The sequence below is a fragment of the Aspergillus brasiliensis genome, assembly GCF_001889945.1.
Source record: "Aspergillus brasiliensis CBS 101740 unplaced genomic scaffold ASPBRscaffold_5, whole genome shotgun sequence".
Classification (NCBI taxonomy): Eukaryota; Fungi; Ascomycota; class Eurotiomycetes; order Eurotiales; family Aspergillaceae; genus Aspergillus; species Aspergillus brasiliensis.
Window position 1 is genome coordinate 1,782,657 of NW_027137446.1, and position 14,190 is coordinate 1,796,846.

At 50.0% G+C, this 14,190-nt stretch overlaps 4 protein-coding genes across 4 annotated transcripts; 2 read left to right on the top strand and 2 right to left on the bottom strand.

Annotated features, from left to right (window-relative positions):
- Positions 1 to 31: 31 nt before the first annotated feature.
- Positions 32 to 3,559, bottom strand: ASPBRDRAFT_558411 (transcription factor domain-containing protein). Its single transcript, XM_067627452.1, has 6 exons — positions 3,292 to 3,559; positions 3,104 to 3,237; positions 2,594 to 3,033; positions 1,861 to 2,533; positions 1,228 to 1,779; positions 32 to 1,166 (listed from the first exon to the last, which is right to left on the bottom strand). The coding sequence occupies exons 1-6, from the start codon at positions 3,418 to 3,420 to the stop codon at positions 161 to 163; spliced, it is 2,934 nt and encodes a 977-aa protein (XP_067480158.1). The 5' UTR covers positions 3,421 to 3,559; the 3' UTR covers positions 32 to 160.
- Positions 3,560 to 7,536: 3,977 nt separating this feature from the next.
- Positions 7,537 to 8,299, top strand: ASPBRDRAFT_558537 (uncharacterized protein). Its single transcript, XM_067627454.1, has 2 exons — positions 7,537 to 7,703; positions 7,897 to 8,299. Exons 1-2 carry the CDS (start codon positions 7,672 to 7,674, stop codon positions 8,222 to 8,224), a joined length of 360 nt encoding a protein of 119 aa, XP_067480159.1. The 5' UTR covers positions 7,537 to 7,671; the 3' UTR covers positions 8,225 to 8,299.
- ASPBRDRAFT_558532 (bZIP transcription factor) lies at positions 7,887 to 9,984 on the top strand. The gene is made up of 2 exons (XM_067627453.1): positions 7,887 to 8,636; positions 9,342 to 9,984. Exons 1-2 carry the CDS (start codon positions 8,372 to 8,374, stop codon positions 9,878 to 9,880), a joined length of 804 nt encoding a protein of 267 aa, XP_067480160.1. The 5' UTR covers positions 7,887 to 8,371; the 3' UTR covers positions 9,881 to 9,984.
- A 2,008-nt stretch (positions 9,985 to 11,992) lies between these two features.
- ASPBRDRAFT_673367 (Eisosome component PIL1/LSP1 family protein) lies at positions 11,993 to 13,710 on the bottom strand (the record flags this gene model as incomplete). Its single annotated transcript, XM_067628874.1, has 4 exons — positions 13,197 to 13,710; positions 12,915 to 13,048; positions 12,669 to 12,852; positions 11,993 to 12,606 (listed from the first exon to the last, which is right to left on the bottom strand). Exons 1-4 carry the CDS (start codon positions 13,312 to 13,314, stop codon positions 11,993 to 11,995), a joined length of 1,050 nt encoding a protein of 349 aa, XP_067480161.1. The 5' UTR covers positions 13,315 to 13,710.
- Positions 13,711 to 14,190: the final 480 nt, after the last annotated feature.

The following is a 14,190-nucleotide window of genomic DNA, read 5'->3' on the forward strand; positions in this document are numbered from 1 at the left end:
CAAGGTGCAGTACAAATGGACTATGTCCACAATTTCATAAAGACATCCATCTATTTCCATAGGCAGATGATAATTTAGATATCTGATCGTCACTCATGTTCGGTATGTACAATTTCATTTCTCAGTTTCACATGAAGCTGAATAAATCGGGTTGGTTAGGTTAGGGCGGGAAATTATATGGGTTCGAATACATGCCGGCCATCCATCCCCCATTATCTTGCATTGATTGATCCGCAGTTGTGGGCAGGGTCGCCCCGCCACCATGCTGATTGCGGTTGCGACTCCGGCTCGAATTTTGCGCCTCGGCCATAGTATTAGCATAAGCGAACTCCATAGGTGCTGGCGCGGTTGTCATGGGTTGGCCGGCAACCTGGCCTGTGAGTTGATATTCGTTACTGCTTGGGCCTGATTGTCCCGGGAAGAGATAGTTGAAGTCAGGTCCGAACAAGCTGCCTAGGGCGTGTGGTGTGACTTCCCAATCTGCTGTCAAGGGAATCTGCCATAGTTCGGGCTGGGAAAAGTTGAAGCCGTCACTGTTGACTGTAATAGGAAAGAAGGAGCTCTCAAGGCCTGATGGTAAAGCGCTATCATAGGATCGAGAGGACGCAGATGGAGGTGCAGGTGCGGGTCGAGAAAGAGGCTGCGTGGCTATGGTCGTCACGGGGTGAGAGTATGTCGGACCCTGTATTGGACTGGGACTTAGGTTGTCGGGAACCACATACCCGGCGCAGTTGACTGGAGGAAGACCTTCAAGGTTCGGGATGTCGATGCTTAGAGGGCGGGAGGAGGAAGGCACGGGAGGGCTTGATGTATGTTTGGGATAGGCTGTTGTCGGTGAGGACTGAGGGGATGCCGCTCGGAAAGGTTTTGGATCCTTTGCGGCAGTGCTGTTTTTCCGTGATGAAATATGATGCTTCGTTTCACTAGGCTTGACAGTTCTCTGATTTCGCTCGACGACAGCCCGGGCTACGCGCTCGAAATTGGCACACATCCTCGTCATAAAGCGAGCGTAGTGGCCTGGCCCATCGCCAGGAATGAGGGTTGCGAAGAACGTCGCCGCCATATTCAGGGACTGTAGGTCGTCTTTGACTTTGTCGTTCTGCGGGTCTCGTAGGATATTCACAAAGATGTTCATCACCGCCAAGAAGATGTAATACAGTAAGGACCTGGGTATTGTCAGTCGTCAAAGGGTCTGCCGCACAAACAAGGGTTTGGTTTATTGCTTACCATATCCAAGCAATATCGCCCCATGGCAAGTTGTTCACTAGCCTCACGGTGTCCCGGGCGGCTTGAACGCAAATCGCAGCTGAAGCAGACGCTTCGCTTGAGATCAAATCATAGTCCATTGGGGGGTGGCTGCCTCTCGCGATACAGTGCGCCGAGGCAAATTGAATCATCAAAGGCAGTCGATGTATCATAATCATGGTATTATAGTAGACGAACTGCAGACCTGCCGAGGCAAACCCTAGCAGGAAGTCCTGACCAGCACCTCTTTGTTTCATTCGAAACTCGAGCGCGTTGACACGCTTCCACTCCTCAAGCTCGTCGTGTAGTTCCCGAATATTGGTGTAGATCTCCTCTGGTGATTTATTCTCCAAAGCCTTTGCTGCATAAAGCTTACTGAACACGCGGCTTTTGATCACCGTAATCTGGCAAAGATGGCGGAAGAACGAGCCGTCACGAGCTTTCACGAACGGATCGTGAATATGATCAACAGGGAAGTCGACATCAAAGTCTTCGAAGTGTTGGGCTGGGGCGCTTCCTGATCGAACACAGGCGCTATAACAATCATTGTATTAGAAATCTCTAAAGAGTTTCTCAAGAAAAGAAATATCATGGTTTCAAGATTTTGAGTCTTACCTTTGATCGAGGATATATGCAATCCAAAATACCCTCCTCCTCTGCTCCTGTTCCTCCGGGGTAAGGTAAGGCCTTGGTATATTGCGGTGCAGACCCATCCGCTGACAGATGCGCATGGCTGCCGTGATTATCGGTAATGCCGACTGGGTCCCCGAATTTCCACGAAGAAAGAAAGCCATGCCTAGAAGGGCTTGCACGCTTAGGAGGTCGGTCCGTCGCAGAGAAAGCTCCGCAAAAACTGACATTGCATTCTTGTAGTAAAGCCACGCACGCTCTCGATCCTTCTCGGACTTTTGGCAATTAGAGAACCGGTACTCGTAGGCTAACGAGAGGATGATATTGATACTAGCCCATCGAGCAGCATCATCACAGGTTTGCTGGGTGTATTGCCACTCAACGAGCTGCATAAATGAGGGTTCATGATAAAGCGGAAATAGGCGGTTGACTGTGCGAAAATAGTCCCGCAATAGAGTGAATACTTCTGCTCTCGGGGGTAAAGGCTTGAACACTTGCGAGGCAAACAGGTCATGGAATACTTCCGGTCGCCAGGCATCCCAGGCATTATCTCGATTGGAATCGGCGAATACAACGTTTAGAATCTTATCTTCGCCTGTCTTGTGCTTGATCCATTCCAGTGCTTCCTGTGATAGGATGGACAGAGAAGATGACCGACCTAATATAAGTTAGGACCATGATACATGCAAGAAAGTGGCATTATAGACGACTGCCATACCATAGTACCTTGAGTCCTCTCTGCTATCCAACTTGAATACGGGGGCATGGGTGTGAGGGCACTTTTTCGAGGAGGAGCACCCGTCTTCAGGGAGCTTGGACGAGTTGGCAGGGCCGAGTGACTGACGGGACGGGGCGGCATAAGATGTAGTAGGTCCTGCATCATCCTCTGTTGGCGCACGGTACTGTTGGTGATCATAGTCCCTTGAGCCATCCGAGGTCAGTGCCCCCGAACTACGCCTGCTGGCGACCTCGCGGGGACTAAAATAAGGGGAAATCGAATCATCTTCCGAGTCACTTCCATAGTCGGGCCTTCTATCATCATCGTCGTCGCTGAGCCTATCATCCAAACTCATTAAGTCATCGCTTAGGAGACCAGCAGCTCGGAGGAGAGACTCTGTCCTCCTCACTCGATTTTCCAGAGTCCTCACGTAGTGCGCCCTACGAGTGTTTTGTTAGCAAGTGCCCCCTGGTCGAAGATGGGTGAAAAATCTAGACAGTAAACGACTACCTTTTGAGGTCTTCCCTTTTTTCCTTTCTCGTGGTAAATTTGCAGATCGTATTACGACGCAGACATTGTATACATGTTGTGCCGGAACCTTCGGTCTCGCACTTAACCTTTTTCTTATAACATGCTTCACATGCCTGTCACGGTAAGTTCGATTGATGTACATCCAAGAGCGGGAGAATGTCGCTCACCAGTGGATTGCGCCTCCGGATGCTCCGTTCTTGGCCGCTGTGGGTGCCTGCACCCTTCTGGATGATGCGATGATTATCTTGCACACTCCATGAGGGCAACAATCCCGCAGCTACTTCTGAGTTCTGCATGGCTTTGTATGCACAAAGCAACTGTTTACTGTGACCATGAGTAAGGAAGGCCCATAGGGGGGCTTAGTGGACCGGATGGAGACAGAGCAGCCAGTCGTCTTGTCTGCGATAATAACACTAGAAGCTTATGGCCAGTATTGATTGGCTGACAGTTATGAGAGCATAGAAACCGGAGGCAAAAGAATGAAAAGCAGACTAAAAATATTCCAGGCGCTCCGATCACACAAGCAATGATATACACAGGAAGACGGAAGTTAGTTGAAAGCTGACAGCGCGCCTATGACAGCGCTTCACGCGATGGATCGAATATGGCAGAGCCGGTCCCGCTTAGCGCTGGAGATTCGGGTGAAGTGGCGTGCAGCTTATTCCGCCCAGCAAAGCGATGGAAAAGGGGAAGGTCGACGTAGAGCAAGATCAGGGAGGAAGCAGCATATACTGTGCTCGTGAAAGGGACCTTCCGATAACTTTTGCTGATATTACAGCAACTGCCAGCAGATGACCAACGTTGGGCAAGATTTTTCTCTTTTCCTCATGAACAGCCAACCGAGGGTCATCGCCAAGCTTATTAATGACGCTCTAGCCTTTGAGGCGCTCGGCGTCGGCACTCGGTCGCTTCCGTGTCCGTCGGGCTCGTTGGCGCCGATGGTTCGTTTGACTGTCTCTAGTCCATATTCCAGAAGAACTGCTCTTTGAACCCTGGCACTTGCTCGCTTTGAGACTGAGTAACCCTTCAGACTCTTAGCTGGTTTATTCCAGACAATATATCCCATGTAGTGGTCTTGTATATATAGAGACAGAGTAAAGGTTTCTCTACGACTTGAATCCATGGATCCTTAGCTGTCACGGCAATGCCAGTGATGAGTTGATAACTCTAGAATCGTTTAGAATCACTGTCAGTTACTCACTCGAAGCCTGCTCGCACTTGTGTGCTCTGAATGAACCAAATGCATACCTTGTATAGCTCCAGTACTCATCGTTATACCCTTCTACCAGCGTCTGCCTTTCGGATGCAACACTTCCTGATTCAACAAGAAACCCTGTATCTCATTGGGCGTGACTGGTGCCGCCGAATTCTGCAAACTCGTGTGTACCAATAAGCTTCGCTCCTTCAAATCCGATGGAAGGTAGTATGATCTCTACCCAGCAGTTGCATTCTGAGCAACGTGGGCTTTCTTCGTGGCTCAAAGATATCCCAAAGAACCCTATGAACTGCCTGCCATATATCACCGTTACGACGCGGAAGGTATGCATATCACTGCCCTAGAGGCATTGCCTAGACCACCGCTATTTTTCAAGCCGAATTTCTGAGCTTCGTGGATGCTTTCAGAGAAGGGGGTAATCACTATCAGAAGCTCATTGTTAGTACGCGATGAAGGATTGAAGCAAGTAATGATGCGGGCTGGTAGCCTTACGAAGCCATAATCGTTGCAGCGCCTAAGGTTTAGACTAAGGCCAGAGTGCGATCAGATAAAAGCGCGCGTCAGACCTTTATTGGACTTTCCTAGTCAAGGAAAGCACGATCGCCCCCGCATTTTGTGGAAGATGCAGAGCTTTTTCATTGCCTCCCCAAGGCGGCAAGGTTGAAGTTGCCTACTCTGCTCAGCTGAATGTTTCGGGGGCGGGAATGTTGACATGTCATTTTGAGACGTAAAGAGATTGCTCAATGGGCCTGTTTACCAGTTTGATGGATGAACCAGAGCTTGGTAGAAGACGCACAAATCGGTGCTGAGTGAGAATTGTTCTGCTCTTCTCCGTGTCGTTCCTGCTGGCATAATGTTCACCGCAATGGCCCAAAGGTAGTATCCATCCTCGCCTCATAGGATCAAGGTTACTTTTCCTGCGCCATCGGGAAACCTTTGAGGGGTAGAAAAAAGCAAGCACACGAAAGACAGGAAAGAAACTTCGACGGGCAAAGAAGATATGTATCGTGCCCTGCGCAGTGGTAGAAATCGGCGCACGTGCTAGTTCATCAGCCGGTGCAGCTATTGCGTACTTACTGTCTCTTCAGCAACAACAGACTTTTAAGAACGTTTACATGAATCATACAAATTAGACCACTACTGCGGTACACTTGCGAGTTCGCAACTCTACTATACAGCCTGGCTTAGTATAACATAATCCGGCCGGAGCGACAACTAGCGACCATTGGCGTGCTAAGCAGTTTACGGCTACTCCGGGCTTTACTCGTAGCAAGCGGCATTCTACGCCACTCAATAGTAAAGGACTAAAAAGACCGAACAAGCTCACAAAACTTAGAACAACGCAGGCTGGAGCGGGATCTCAAGTGGTCATGTTGGATATTACGCTCGGTCTCTTCCTAGTGGGTATGTATACGTTCCGAACAGGAAAGATGACCCGGGCATTGCTACTGGACGAGTAAGACATGAGCTGATAATTCATGCACGACTGCTTGGCTAACGGACAGGAAGAAGTTAAGGACGAAGATGGGTGGAGAAACAACTTCCAGCGGCGCAGTAGATAGATGGAGATGTGGATAGTAGCTTATCCAGTCGGACGCGGAAAAGCCTATTAGGTTGTCGACGTGGTAGGCATTCTTTACGTACATGAATGCATAATTGGAGTTACTGTGATCCATTGCGGTGCCGAAATGGTCCCGAGGAGAGGACATCCACTCTCCGTAAGATTCGAGACTCTCCGTGGACCATGTCATCCATCGGAAGGGCTTTCTGAATGACAGCAGGATGCGGTGGGTACAGAATGATGTGCTCGGTCAGTTTTACCTACCGGAGAACTCCCGTCAGTCAGGGACCAGTTTGACTAACCAGTCAGTCAACACAGTGCGTGTAGTCTGTGGTGACCCGCGAAGAAATTGTGCAACGAGACCAGTGCAGGTGTAAGGATCATACTCCGGACTTAAGTATACTCTGCAGGTCAGTCGAGGACCCAACAAACCACAACCTCGGAAGTCTATGTAAGGGGAAAAAGATCTTCCCACCAGAAGGAGTCAGTTTGAATAGTTGCACTGGGGAGCAGTATGGTCGATCGGTCAGATCATAGCCAAACAAAGATGGCCACCGGCACAGTGAGGTCATTTTCCGCCGTGGAGCGCGGGGAAAGCAGTCACTCCAGTAAGAGACTAGAGACCGAGGAGGAGAAAATCGATTCAGGAGACGGACGGAACCGCCAAGCTTGCTTGTTAGTTAGTCAGTTATCGTGAGGTAGTTATTCGGATGGCCCGAAAGTTCGATCGAGGAAGCAACGGCCAGAGAGGACCGCGTCATTTCGCAACGCGTTTAACAGATTATGATTTGCTCCGGGGCAATAGTTGAAACGGCGATACAGCATATTCCAGGGCTCGGACAAGGTGCATTTTGTGAGAGCAGTGGAGATTTCCGAGGTCTGGCTGAGCAATGGGTGGAATGGTGGACTGGAAGAGAATATTAATATCTGGTAGAGTGGTAGGAGACACTGCATCGGGAAGGGGATTGGCTCATGGACCAACCCCTGGTGGAAAGCTAATCCCAAGACGGGGCCACACTAATCTGCGGCGGATGATGTTAGATTGATGGTTGCTGGTGGTCACGGATTAGTAATGGAGATGAACGACTCATACTAGGGATTCTCACTTCTCATAGTTAAGCCACAATACAGGATACCCGATGGTATCAAATTTACCGGAATACCCTATCCCCGTCTGTGCCGTGGCCCCCTTTTCAGCGGTTGACTTGGGCGGGACTTGGGAGGGACCTTTTTCCTCTCGTTTTAGTCGCTCCTCTGTCGGATGGCGTTCGCCTGTCTGTCGCGTCTGGGCGATGATCGAACAGGTTGACGTCCGCATGGTACTGGAAGTAGTAAGTACTAAGTAGGAGAGACTCCGTAGTTAGCCTAAGCAGTCGTAAGTACTCCGTAACGAGTAATGCCGTGCGTCTCCTCCCCCCCGTCCGTCCCCTGCCCTTCTCCCTAACATTCTGGAATGACTCCGTAAGTAACTGACTGGACCTTTTTTGAACCACACCCATCCCCGATCCAATCTTTTTCTTGTTTTATCTTTCCCACCCTTCCCCAACTTCTTGGTTTTCTTTACTTCCCCCTGGAAACTATATCTATTTTATCTATTTATCCATCTCCTCCTCCCTTCCCGCTCTCCGGACCTCTCCGCAACTGCCCGTCTAGTACTTACTTAAAGCGGTGAAATCGTTTGGCCATTTCCGAGGCTGTGACTGGCCAACCACAGTGTGCGATCACGACATTTCTCCATTCTATCAGATCATCCGCTAGCCTTGCCCGGGCATGAGACGATCACCACAACTGCGTGGTCCTTGGTGCTTATTCCCCGGCCTGACGCTCGCTTTTCTCATCTTTTCGCCCTGGTGATACATGGTCCTGCTTGCTGGTCGTTTCCTCCTTCTGCAACTAACTCTACTTACTTGAAATCCCACCCCTCTCTTTAATCTGGCCACGCTTGGTCTCGATCCACATCGCAAACTGACTAACTTTCCCGGTCGCCCCCTTCAGTCCCTCCCATCATCCTTTCGTGTTCTGGTGCCGCCCCCCCATCTGTCCCGGCCCATTGTCCTATTCTTGCTCGTGCTTCTCTGCGTACGTGGCTAGCCGTCCCGGGCCATGCCATGGCGATGGAGTGAATGCAGAACAGATATCTTTGCTACAAGTCACCCAATCTGCAACCTGTGAATTTCCCACTGCCAACCTGTATTATCTTCCGAATTTTTTGACTTTTTCAAACCAACCCCCTCTCCCTTCCCCTCCTTTCGTCGTTTTTTTGCGCGCTGATCTGGGGGTTGACATTGGCTTGTCAATTCTGTACCATTCTGTTGTCATCTAAACCACTTCTGGATCCTGCCTGTCCGGGACGCAGCCACCAAGCAATTTGGGAGGCAAGCGGTTACGAAAAAGAAAAATACCCAAAACGAACCTAATTTAGAGGGCAAGGGCCGGAATCCCTCTAAATACCCTCCCTCCACAGCCCAATATGTCAGATGAGCACCTCGCTCGTCCGACGGCCTCGAGCTTCGATAGGCTCGAAAACTTCAACTTCCTTCTCTCTCGACACGATCCTAACTTGGCCAAGAGCCGTCATTACTCCTTCGACGCAGATTCTACCGGTCTGGCAGCCTTTTCGAATCTGAACATGGATTACGATCAGACTGAGGGGATGGGCGGCCTCTCCGTCAGTTCCTACGATAGCATTGAGGACGAACGGAGTCCGATCGATGTGCGAGGATATCCGTATCATGGTAAGTCTTTAAGATCTATGACTCTCATCGTTGCATCGTTTGCGCAATTTTCGTGCTTTGTGGTTCGTTTGCAATTTCGGTAGCCCTACGGCATTGGATGGCTTGGTTATGCTGGAAGTTGCTGTGGAAGCGCATGTAACCGCAGATGCCTTTGCCCTGTTGCTTGTGACCAGAACTGTCTTGAACATGATCCTCCCTGCGTCCCTTTAATTCTGGCTGCCTGAGAATGGCCACATTGGAATACCCTTCTGTAACCATCCTCTCCCCCCTTTACTTTTTTTGGGGGAGGTTCTCTCTCGATTCTGTCAAATTTTCGCTGGATTGCGAAAATTCTGCAGCCCCGGGACACCTTACCCACCTTGGTGTTGATTCTATGCTGTTCGCTTTGTCTCCGGTGTCTTTAGCTTGAGGTGTTGGTGGGTTGCCATCCCCATGTCTGGATGAGCGCTCTATTTGAGCACGCAATCGTTCACACCAATGACAACGTCGGGAACCCTGTCAACAACGGACCCTTATGCCGAGCTTACTCTTCTTGATCATTCAAGGCCCCCTTCAAGTGTTCCATGTTCCCCCTGCTTCTGTTCCCTATCTTGAACCACATTGTCCCTTCTACTTTGCTGTCTCCATATCACTTCTTGGCTTTTGGGTGTTACCACCCCACGCTACCTCCTTCCAAGGGACAAGTGTATTGACTACTCCATACAGACCAAATGCTGTCCTACTCAGCTCACCCCATCTATCCACCCATTTCATATGGTCCTCCCGATGATCTGGGGCACGGTGCGGGTGCTATGACACCCTCGGATGTCTCCTCTTCGATATCACCTCCAAACGGCCAGCTCAACCACACCAAGTACAGCACCCAGATTCCTGGCGATCACCTTGCTTCCGCCCTTGGCCAGGAAGAGGGTGTCCGCCGTGCTGCTGAAGAAGACCGGCGACGCCGCAACACAGCTGCCAGCGCCCGCTTTCGCATGAAGAAGAAGCAGCGTGAACAGGCCCTCGAACGCACAGTGCGCGAAACCACCGAAAAGAACGCGACCCTCGAGGCGCGTGTAGCGCAGCTCGAAATGGAGAACCGATGGTTGAAGAACCTCTTGACCGAAAAGCATGAAGCCAGCACGACTCGGATGGCTCCTCCCCCAACCGACAGCACAGCCTTGGCCTCCCAAGGTACCAACGCTACTGGCCCGGGGCAAAAACATATTCAGCCAAAAAAGAAGGGCGTCGGGACCGACAACTGAAGTCAAAGAAAAAGAAGTTGCATCCTTGATTCTTTTTTCTTTTTGAGCTTCTTTCTTCCTTGCTTCTTCGTCCTCAATCATTTCGATATCTACATAGTACCTGCGTGGATCTTCCTGGGTCTTTATTTTGTATGGGTTCACTCACAGACTGGGTGGCCCGTCGCATCTGTTTTCGTTTCCCTCTTTTAGGCTGGTTATCCATCCTAGGATGGAGTCAGATGACGATGTAATGACATGTTTCCTATGTTCGTCTTATCTCCTGTTTGTGTGCGAAGGTGAGGGTTTGTCGGTTCGTCTCCAGCCTGGTTCGGTTTATTTTCTTAAGGGCCATGGACATGGTTTCGCTACGGTTGTTGTGAGCTTTCAGCGGGCGGGCTGGGGGTCAGGGATAGAGTCCCTCTGAACCCCTTATATATATATACATACGCCTTCCCCCGCAGTCGGAGTATTGGAAAGGGTTGCTCGTTCATGTTCTCGTGTTTTCTGTTGGTGTTGGTGTTGTTGCTCTTGAACGCATTGACCGGCCTACGTGCAGCAGTGGTCTCGAAGACTCGACTCTTGTACACGGTGTTTCAGACTCATATTATCATCTATTGATCTATCTACTTCATGCCGAACGGGCTTCAGCCGAGCCCGAGTGACAGAATGAACTGCACGGCTTATTTCCTACTTTACGCAGCCATCTATCAGCTATCAGCTGTTTCCAGTAACCAGAGAACCCCGGGACGAGGTGCCCCTTAGCCAACTATTAGTTAGTACTCCATAAGTACGGAGTAGCCTCGTAGTTACTAAGTAAGCTCTGCAAGGCAAGAATGACAAGGGTCACATGGCGCCCAATCCAATCCGGGGAATCCGCCTTTGGTGCCCCGACCCGACCGATCGCCCGACCGCCACTTCTTCCGCCCGTGACATCACCCCCCTATTACTTACTGGAAGTGGTTAATGGCTACCTGAGGACCGCCTGATCTTTACTCCGCGGTTGTTTCAACGTCTACAGGCAGTGATAATATGAGGAATATCTTATGGATTTAGGTTTATTTGTTATTTTGACGTACTTACACACATACTGAAGTTCTAAACCTTCATTGCTGCTGCTGCTGCTGTTATTAGATGGTAGATTACTATCCATTTACTACTCCGTACTCCGTGTATCCTGCCTATTATATTATTAACCTTGGGAAAATAATATCACCCATTAAGATCGATCGATTCAGCCTGAAGGGTAATTAATTATAGTAGTACGTAGGACTTTAGTACTAGAGAAAGAGACTAACCTCTTATAGCCCAATTTTATGGCATTCCGATTGGAACATTCGTTCCAGTAATGGCGTGATATACATAGATGGTCACGATTGCTGTTCACTAAATTAGATTGACCGTGGGGGTCACTGTGATGATTTGCTTTTTCTTTTTGGGGTTCGTGCTTTTTGTTAGTAAGACATACTCAGATATTTACTAGTCGACTTAACTGGTTACTGCGTAAATTGACCAGTTCTAATATAATTGTTTGATTGTAGTAACGGTAATAGCTGTAACTACCGCAACTGTCTAATGGAATATAGTAAATGGAAGAACAGCTCTGAATTAACAAGTTCATTAAGTACCTACTCCTATCCCAAAACACACGGATTCAAACCACGAGCACAAGACGGACACAAGGAATGCGTCAACTATAAATACTGTAACTCTGTCTGTCTTCCTCCGTCTGTCTGGCCCCATCCTCCTCACAGGTGGTATAGTAATACATTAATCGATCGACAATAGAGTAAGTTCCCCTTTGACCTGGCCATGTCTCCGTAGATCGCGAATATCCCACCACTTGTGTTGGATTCGATGTCCTTCACCAAGCACCACACATCAAGGAAGCATGAGCTAGATGGGGGATTGTCTCGATAAGTAGTGTCGGGACATGCGTCGTCAGGGGTTAGATTAATCGTAAGGTAAGAATCACAAAAGGCATCAAGAAAGAACGGTAACATCACATCAAGCGGGAATCTCAAAACCACAAATATGGAGACAAAGATGAGAGATTGATTAGTACTCCGGCGGTATCATAGAGCATATATGATCCACCATGGTAAGCTGCTCTTTCACCACGTTCTCATCCTATTTTTAAACAGACACCGTGACGGGCTCCCGCTCCTCTTCTCGACCCCGCGACTCCCCATCAACAGTGCTGGCCACTTCTTCACCATCCTCTACCTCGTGCTGGTAGGACGCGTGCTGATCCGCTGGTACCCAAGAGTCACGGCCCAGGGGCTGGTCCTGTCCGGAAAGATCGACGCCTTCACGACCCTTGAGGGTCTCACGGTGGCGCTGAGACAGGGTGCGCGAGCGCTGCGAGAGAGCGGGCTTGACCGATGCCTTGGAGGTAACCCAGTTAGCGAGGGCTTCCTCACAGTCCTGGATGATAGCCTTGCTGGCGTCGTATCCATCATAGGCATGGCGAGTTTCGCCTGGAGTAACCGGCGTGTCATCGACCAGGTCCAAGAGGTGCTTGCCGTAACCAGCGATGAGGGCCACCTTTTCGCAATGCTCCCTGAGGGCATCGAACTGGTACTGGAATGCTGCCTTGAGCTTCTCACGAGTGATGTTGGAGAGCTGGGCTTCAGCGACAAGGGATTCGGCCTCCGCACGGACAAGCTCTTGCTCGAGAACGACGATGCGCGGGGAGTTGGGGTCCTTGTACTTGAGCTTGGCAATCTCATCGGTGATCTTCTGCTTGCCTACAAGCGTATGCGTGTTAGTTGTCAGGACATTCCCTTGATTGGAAGGAGACATCACATACGATCGCGGCTGGGCTGAACAGAAGCCTCAATGTTGCGAATGCTCTTGATGGTGACACGGTACTGGTCGTAGCGGTCGACGAAGAGGTCTTCCAGCTCGCCAATCTCGTAGAGCAAGACGCCCAACTTGTCAGTGACGTCAGAAACATCTTCGTCGCAACCTTCACCCCAGATAGAGAGTTGTTGCTGCCAAGCACCATCAGGTTAGTCCTCGTACTTCACGAGTAGAAGATAACACGCCAACATACAGCAGTTTCCATACGCTCCCTAGAAACCATCTCCATGCTGCGCATAACGTTCTTCTCCATCTTCACCAACTGGGAAAGCTTTCTGGCAAGGTCAGGCCCGAAGGCGCCAGCGGTGTTCTTGCGCAAGGCATGGCCTACGTTGACAATGGTCAGCATAACCACAGTACAAGACTCGACTTCTTCTGAGTAGATAGCGGTCGTCTAGACCCCCTTGGCACAGAGGGTGACCAGAACCATCGATCTCCATTCAAAAAGACCCAACCAATCTTGGAAATCACTCACCAAAACCGCCCTTTCCGAAGATTCTGTTTGTCTTGGTGGAAGACAATGGCGGAGGAGGGTTCTCAATTTGCGAGGCCGTCGGCAGGCGCGACTGGCGCATAGAATAAGTGCGATGCATGGCGAATCGTCCGAGTGCGATAGGCTAGACACAAGGGGTGAAACGAAGGAATAGAGAGGAAAGCCACCAAGGTTGGCTGCGAATCGGGCGAGGCGGTATCTTTCAAGAAATTCTTTGCGCACGAGTGACGTGTGTCAGAGGGCGCAACGGGATGCGACGGAAGAGGGATCAAGGAGAGAGGGGTGGGCAATGCAACGGGTCCGAGATCGAGACACGAGCTGGTCCAAGGTGGAATGATGATGAAGGTGAGGAACCACGCTTGAGAGAGCCGATAAGTAGAGGGATCAATGACACTTTCGAAATTTCCTTGTCGCTTTGAGTGGGCTTTGGGTGCTTTTTCCCCTTGGGAAGGCTGGGGGAGAGTGGAGCGAATTGGGCTGGAAGTGAACTGCTTTGGTTGCAACTCTACCGAGTAGAGTCTCGTTCGTGACGTCGAGACTAGCCAGCACTAAACCCGATCGAGAGGCTCCAGTATTACAGTATGAAATCAGGCAGTAATTTTGGTGAATCACGAGCAACGCAAGGCGATTGGCAAATTCCTTTGCAATTAACTTCCAATCCAGAGGGACCAGAGGAACAACCTAGAAAATAAAGGGGGATTCGCAGGGGAACTGGGATCATCTTCGTCTCACTGCAAGCTTCATATATAACCATCGTTTTCTTTCTGATCTCCCCGGAACCCGCGACGTCATCACGACCCAAAGAATCCGCCCAAAATAGCTGATGTCATCGATTTCTGGTCCCTCGATCAGTCCACAGATGAAGCGAAAGTTTGGCCAACTCGTCAATGTCATACAGAGTTTGAGCTATTCTCATATGGTGTTGGTGTCTGTTCTGTGGCTTGCTAGCTGGGTTTTTCGTTTGTCTCATGCCCAC